This window comes from Penaeus monodon, chromosome 14, assembly GCF_015228065.2.
Source record: "Penaeus monodon isolate SGIC_2016 chromosome 14, NSTDA_Pmon_1, whole genome shotgun sequence".
Lineage (NCBI taxonomy): Eukaryota > Metazoa > Arthropoda > Malacostraca > Decapoda > Penaeidae > Penaeus > Penaeus monodon.
Window position 1 is genome coordinate 38,833,356 of NC_051399.1, and position 7,500 is coordinate 38,840,855.

At 40.0% G+C, this 7,500-nt stretch overlaps 1 protein-coding gene across 1 annotated transcript in view; it reads right to left on the reverse strand.

Moving 5' to 3' along the window:
- LOC119581115 (homogentisate 1,2-dioxygenase-like) overlaps window positions 1–7,500 on the reverse strand; it is a 17,705-nt gene that overhangs the window by 530 nt on the left and 9,675 nt on the right. Inside the window, exons 2-10 of the mRNA XM_037929452.1 lie at window positions 6,990–7,119; window positions 6,605–6,735; window positions 6,149–6,326; window positions 5,491–5,670; window positions 2,478–2,575; window positions 2,016–2,144; window positions 1,127–1,253; window positions 502–683; window positions 1–207 (exon numbers count right to left, since the gene is read on the reverse strand). The exon at window positions 1–207 is cut by the window's left edge and continues 530 nt beyond it. Coding sequence (XP_037785380.1) covers window positions 61–207; window positions 502–683; window positions 1,127–1,253; window positions 2,016–2,144; window positions 2,478–2,575; window positions 5,491–5,670; window positions 6,149–6,326; window positions 6,605–6,735; window positions 6,990–7,119 — 1,302 coding nt within the window. The 3' untranslated portion in view covers window positions 1–60. The remainder of the gene's footprint in view (window positions 208–501; window positions 684–1,126; window positions 1,254–2,015; window positions 2,145–2,477; window positions 2,576–5,490; window positions 5,671–6,148; window positions 6,327–6,604; window positions 6,736–6,989; window positions 7,120–7,500) is intronic.

Below are 7,500 nucleotides of genomic sequence, written 5' to 3' on the forward strand. Positions count from 1 at the left end.
ATACCAATTCTAATTCGTTCCACGGCATTTCTCGTTCGCGACCCGCCCATGGCTCCGACACTACTCCTTCTTCTCAGGCTTCCAGTTCGGGTCAAAGTTCTTCTTGAGGCCCTGCCAGCACTCGAAGTAGCTGGCGTCGACCTTGCGGCAGGTGTCCTCGCCCCACTCCGTCAGCGCCAGGCCCAGGCTCGTCTCGAACATGAACGACTGCGGAGTGAGTCAAGGCAAGACTGTTATGGTACTGTTCGTGTTAAGGTTATCTTAAAACATTGCTCTATTGAAGAGAATGAGAAGTGTTTATACTGACAGTATGAACAAGAGATGATATACTGATTTCCATGGTATTATTAAGATTAATAATATTGGCTAAACTGGTATTGGCATATTCACCGCTAATATCGCTATCATAATCCAATCTTCGTCACCATCATTACACAACATAACGAACTTTCGTCCTACATATTCCCTAAACGCGAATCCCCAATCTCTCGACAAGCTTACCTGCGTGCCGTCCGCTACCCTGACGGGCGTGAGTTCGCCCTTGGAGGCTCCCTCGAAGCACTGGACGTCGGGTCCGTGCGGGATCATCATGGAGTGCAGGGAGGCGCCACCAGGCCTGAATCCTTCTTCCTTGGCCTCGTAGTTGCCGAAGATGAGACCCATGAACTCGCTCATGCAGTTACCTGAAGAAAAAAAAACTTTGCTGGAGCCTAAGGTTGTCTAAAAGTCACATGCATTATATGATGGTACGCGAAGTCATTACTATGCTCTTTTCTCGAAATCATGTCATTCCTAACTCTTCCAACTGTGTGGTATTTTGAACAGCCCTCCACACACACAAAGAAGAATAAATCATAGAAAAAAGTAAAGCTTATTGAGTGTCCCTTCTTTGGAAGACTGAATGGAGTGAAGGTATCAGTCAGACCAGGGGCTCTCAAACAGCGAGACACTCTTAAATAACAAAGTTAGAATGGGTAGTGAGAGGAAGAGGAGGAGAAGGAGGAGGAGGAGGAAGGATCTCGCGACCCATAAAAATTATTTGGCCACCCCTCTGAGTTAGACGACAAAGACCAAGACCAAAGACTAATAGATCCATAAAGACTCTCGCGCATGAACAGATACTGACGATGGTAGTACGGCGGGCGGAAGGTGTGCTCCTGAACGGCCCAGCGCGGGGGGAAGATGACGAAGTCGGCGATGGCGACGCCCGGTTTCGTGCTGGGGCAGGTCAGCACCGTGAAGATGGACGGGTCCTGGGAAAGGGACCTGGCTTAGTGGATTGCGCTTGCATGGGGAGGGGGGGTCTTATTATGAACGCTCTGATGCTTGCTATTGAGAAAGCTATAAAACAATAAACCATTTAAAGATTCACACACAAATTTATGCACACACACACACACACACACACACACGCGCGCGCGCGCGCGCGTGTGTGTGTGGAATTCATATCGAACAAATTGCAAGTAGAACAACGAAGGTAAGTACAAGAAAACAAACGAAAAAGTCTTCGGCATATTCGTGTGTTTTCTTGTACTTCCCTTCGTTGTTCTACACACACATACACACACACACACACACACACACAGACACACACACACACACACACACACACACACACACACACACACACACACACACACACACACACACATAAACACATAATATATATATATATATATATATATATATATATATATATATATATATATATATATATATATGTATATATATATATATATATATATATATATATATATATATATACCTATATATATTTATATTTCATATACATACATATACATGTATAAATATATATACATATATATGAATATATGTATGTATGTATGTGTGTATATATATATATATATATATATATATATATATATATATATATATATATATATATATATATATATATATGCACAATTTCCAAAATTATATCACATACATCAAAAACACCATAACTGTCTATCTTTACGACCTTATGAAGAACAAAACTCTCTCAACAGACTCACAGCGTGATCGAAGGCCGTTGCGTTGATAACCATGAAGTTCTTGAGGTTGTACTTGTAGGGGACGTAGTTGCCGTGCCAAGCCACCACGTCGAAGGGCGAATGCCCCTGGAGTGCCTCGAACAGGTGGCCCTTTGGACGGGAGGTTGTGAGCATTACTTGGGAAGTGAAAGTGTCTGTCAGTGTCAGTTCAAACTGTCTGACGAGTAGTATCCTTACAGTTCCCACGTTCTCTTATCATTCATACTAAAGTAACTACAACACACACATACACACATATTTTATATTGGTATATATATTCTGGTACTACATCATACAAATACTAAGTAGCTTGTATACATGCTATACCTGATACACAACCAGGAAATCTAACTTCCTGGTACCATCAACAAGGGAACAAGAGCACCTGTTCCATGACCAATACATATAAATAAGTAGTGTCACCAAACAAGGAGAGAGGAATACCTGATACTTGGTAATGATGCGGTAGTCAGCGACCTCCCTGTCTTCGTACCAAGCAACGGGTGTCAGGAAGTCGCGTGGGTTGGCCAGGCCGTTGGCACCTGAAGGAGGCATTACGTGTGAATGAGAACGGCATAAATAATGATGATGATGGTGATAATGACGAAGATTTTGGTAATGTTACTAATAACGCAGGTAATGGTAACGAACTACTACTACTACTACAACTGATGATAGCGATAATAATAATATTGCAGTTATAATGATGATTGCCATCATAGTACTATAATAAAAATGGTGAAACATTACTAATAGTAATTATGTTATCTATAATAATAATAACAAAAACAGTTCAAACAGCAACAATATTAATAGTAACACACAATGAACTTAGACTCCAAGGAGACAGTTTCGAATCTAACCACAAAGTCATTCTTGATGGAATTCTTTGACCGAGAGAGCGTGAGAATTAGAAATCTTAGTGTTCTGATTCTGGTAAATATCGAACCTTAGACTCAATCATTTGTTGATTCAGAAATTATACTGCGGCGTAAATATTGACTTAAAATGCAGTATCGAAGGGGAGAAATGTAGTCACCAGCATAAATGTCATTTTTTATGCCTTATTCGGTTGCTATTAAGTTCTGGAATACCTTGGGAAATGGCATATTTTAGTTAAACAATATCTAAAAAATCTATAATAATAATAATAATGATATTAATAATAATAATAATGATAACAACAACAACAACAACAAAACAACAACAACAACAACAATAATAACAATAATAATAATAATAATATTAATAACACCAGAATTGCATAATGATGAAGCAACAAAGCAACTGATAAGAAGGAAGATCCTAATGACTTGACTTTATTCATGAACTATTTATTATAAGTATCACGCGTCAGACATGCACACCCAATCGGAAAATGACATACTTTTCCATGAAAATATTCCGAAAAGTTACCAAAATAATTTGCATTAATGTGAACAATCATCAACAAAACAAATTTACTTAACACCTGTTATAACGAAGAAAAGGGCCACTTAATATTAAAAAAAAAAAAAAAACATGCAATGCAAAGCTTACCATGCGGATGTGTAATGTTGAAGACCTCGGAATCAAACATTATGCTTTATAGAGGGTTAAAGCTGCCAGTTCCTGTAGGAGTGAGTATATTATTCCCCAGTTATTGCTGTGTGTTTCTTATGGTTATTTGTTCTTACACTGGTCTTAATATGACATGCATTCACCGGCCTCTATGTAGTTTATATTAGGGATTTTCTATATCATCCGAAACTGAATTTATTCTCAGCAAATATATAATATTTATTCTTTTAATTAATGTTTTCTCCTCGTTGGAATAATGAGAAACTAGCTTCGTAAACACTGGAAGATATTACATAGAGACCAGCGCCAATATTAGATTTAGTGGTGATGGCCAGACCCTAGACTTAATTATCTCTCTCTCTCTTCAAAACTGATTCGAAGGTATCAGTGGAGGAATCAATAAATCAATAAATTAATTTTAGTTGATTTTTGACGGTATCCGCCCCTAAACTGCCGCCGCCACTACATCATAACAGAAATTTAGGAAAAGCGCGGGAGACCTTGATGGCGTTGGTTGAAGCAACATTCTAGGCTCGCCCATAATACCTTTCTTTGGTAACTTTTTACAGCACTGCTTCTCTCTTCACTTTGATTCATTCACTTTCACACACTCTCTCTCTCTCTCTTCTCTCTCTCTCTCTCTCTCTCTCTCTCTCTCTCTCTCTCTCTCTCTCTCTCTATATATATATATATATATATATATATATATATATATATATATATATATATATATATATATTTCATTTTTTAGCTTCTCTCTTATTTTCATTCATTCACTCTCTCTTTATCTTTCACTCTGTTTGCATCTCTTATTCAGTCATTCATCTCTGCATTTCCTCCTTTCTTTTTTTATTCATTCCTATTTATTTTTCTCATTTACTCAGGCATTCAATTTCCCTCTGTCTTTCTTGATTTTCTCATACGTTCATTCTTCTATCTCTGATTCTCTCTCTCTCTCTCTCTCTCTCTCTCTCTCTCTCTCTCTTTCGCTCTCTCTCTCGCTCTCTCTCTCTCTCACTTTCCCTATTTTTTTCTCATTTTTTTTATCTGGCATGGACGGTAGTTATCAATGAACTCCTTATCCTTTGCTGAAAATTCTAGATCGGTCTAGTAGGAAGCCACCAGATACTGACCAATCTCAAGAAAAGGAAAAACCGGCAACCCTCATCTGGAGTACTCCGATTCACCTTCTCTTTTATTATTCTAACCAATTGACAGAAGAATTTATTGCTTTTCACCACTATCATTGTCTAGGGTGAGTTGCCAGTTTTTTTCCTTTACTGAGACTGGACGGAGTATAGCTCTGACGCAACTCAGGTTCTTCTGTTACATCTCTTTCGTCTGAAAGATCAAGATATGATGCGATTCCCGTCCATTTCATATCGGGCATCAATGCAGCGTCGACTCACTGTGACGTCATCAAGGCATCAGGCATTTCAAATTTGTTCGTGTGTCCGGGCGCAGTTCACGGGCGGGGATTTTAATTAGCAAATGGCACCAATTTAATATATTTCGATAGAATATAAATAGACTGGTCATCACATTTAATGTAAGCTGTAATTCGACATTGTTAGTTCCATGTGCTATCAAATAGATATTATGGAAAATGAAGCAACTGTACTATATGCGTATACATATTAGTACACTCAACTCTAATATAATTATTTATAGTAACTGCCAATGTACCACCATATTCAGTTAAATAAAGCTAGTTATATTAGCACCTTACGTTAATCTATAACTGTACAAACAAATATCTTATTTGAATATCAAAAGCGAACCATATTTTCTTTTGAAATTCAGTTATCCTAAGAGCTAATGTTTTCGACAGGCACTAAACCCTGATTCCCGCCAACAACAAAACTCCCGATTTCAACCTTTAAGGGAGAGAACGTACCAATGGGACCCAAATTCGGCAGGATGAAGTGGCCGTCGTATACCTCGAGTATGTACCCTCGAGTAGGACCTTGAACAGCCACGTTGAACCTCATTCCCGACTGAACCACACAGATCTCATTGGGGCTCACGCGAAGGCGGCCGTACTCTGTGGTGATGTCCAGTACTCCCTGCTGCGGAACTGTTGACAAGAACGGAGAGATTGGAGATGATTGTGGCGGTGATTATGAATATGCGTATGTAATCAGGATGATGGTTATGATAATGATGCTGCAAAAGATAATAATGATGATGATTGTAATGATATTAATAACAACAGCAGAGACAACAATATTAATAACAATGATAATAATACTGATAATAATTACAATAATAATAGTGATAATACTACCAATAATAAACATGAACATTGTCATATACAGCAAATTTTTGGGGAGGTCAAGGTCGTGCTTGTGCATATGCAGGACCGTTTACAAAGTGGGAAAAAACATCCTATATACACTTCCTATTCTACAAGCGTAAACAAATGTATCCAAATACTTCACATTACCGACGGATACTCCATATGAGCAAGTAAAAAAAAAATCGAAACTTACACACCAATTTGATCACAGCAATTACGAACAAGGAACCTCAAAATACCTCTTCCTCATCCCTACCAATAAGAAAATCTCCGTCGCTGTTCTGGAAGGCGGAATCTCCCATCGACTTGTTGCAGGCGTAGATGTGGATGATGCAGCCGTGACGCACAGTTGGGTCTCCGGCGCCACACACGGTCCTCAGGCCCTCCACGAAGTCCGTCGGCTCCGCGGGAAAGTCGAAGGGGTTCCATCGCAGCTGTGCGTGGAGAGGGATGTAGATACGTGCATACACATACATCATACCTATAGTGTGTGTTTGTGTGTGTGTGTGTGTGTGTGTGTGTGTGTGTGTGTGTGTGTGTGTGTGTGTGTGTGTGTGTGTGTGTGTGTGTGTGTGTGTGTGTGTGTGTGTGTGTGTGTGTGTGTGTGTGTGTGTGTGTGTGTGTGTGTGCATTCATACGTACAAAGGTAGATAGATAGATATTTGCAAAATTCCCAATTAATAACTTTGTATGAAGTAAAGGCAAAGCGCACCTGGTTGGGATTCGGATGCCGTTTGTCGAAGCTGCAGTCCAGGTACTTGTGCTTGATGGGCGCGAACGGCTTGTGGACCACGGAGGGCCTGATCCTGTAGAACCAGGCTCTCCTGTTGGTCTCACGAGGCGCTGAGGGCAGAGGCAGTTGGGCACTTCACACACTCAGTTTAACAGAGTCACTTGCAGACACATGCTTTGGTAGATTGACAGATCTATGCCGTAGGGTATTGACAAATATATATAAATGCGCATAAAATCAAAACTGCTGAACTCCGTCAGATGACTTACCCGTGAACGCAGTGCCGGAAACACACAAGAGACGCTGTATTATGCAGACAATATCAAAACTGAAAAGAACAGCCAGACTCCGTCAGATGACTTACCCGTGAACGCAGTGCCGGAAAGCTGCTCAGCATAGAGGCCGTAAGGGCATACTTGCGGGTTGTTCTGGCCCTCGGGAAGGGCTCCTGGAAGGGCCTCGGTGGCGAACTCGGAGCCAAAGCCGCTCAGGTACTGGAATGTAGACGGGCGTGTGATTAAGGGCCACTCCCGGGCTCCGTTTTTCTACTGCATCATCGCTAGGTTAAGGAGTTTTGGTCTAGGTGGGTTTGGTTGGCTAATTTAAGCTAGGATATCGCAAATTAGGTTTAGTTACATAATAGAATATATTTTATTAAGCGTTCTTGTTAGGTTGAGTTCAGTAGATTTGGCGTATTTGAGTTAGGTTAGGTTTAATCTACATTACATATTAGGTTTGGCTATGATAAATTAAGTTAGTTAGGACAGAATAGAGTTGGGGAGATCAAGTTAAAAAAAGATATGACAAGGACAAATTAAGATGAGTTTGGGCAAAACTTTTGGCGTGGACCATGGGTGGCCAATCTTTCGATTTCA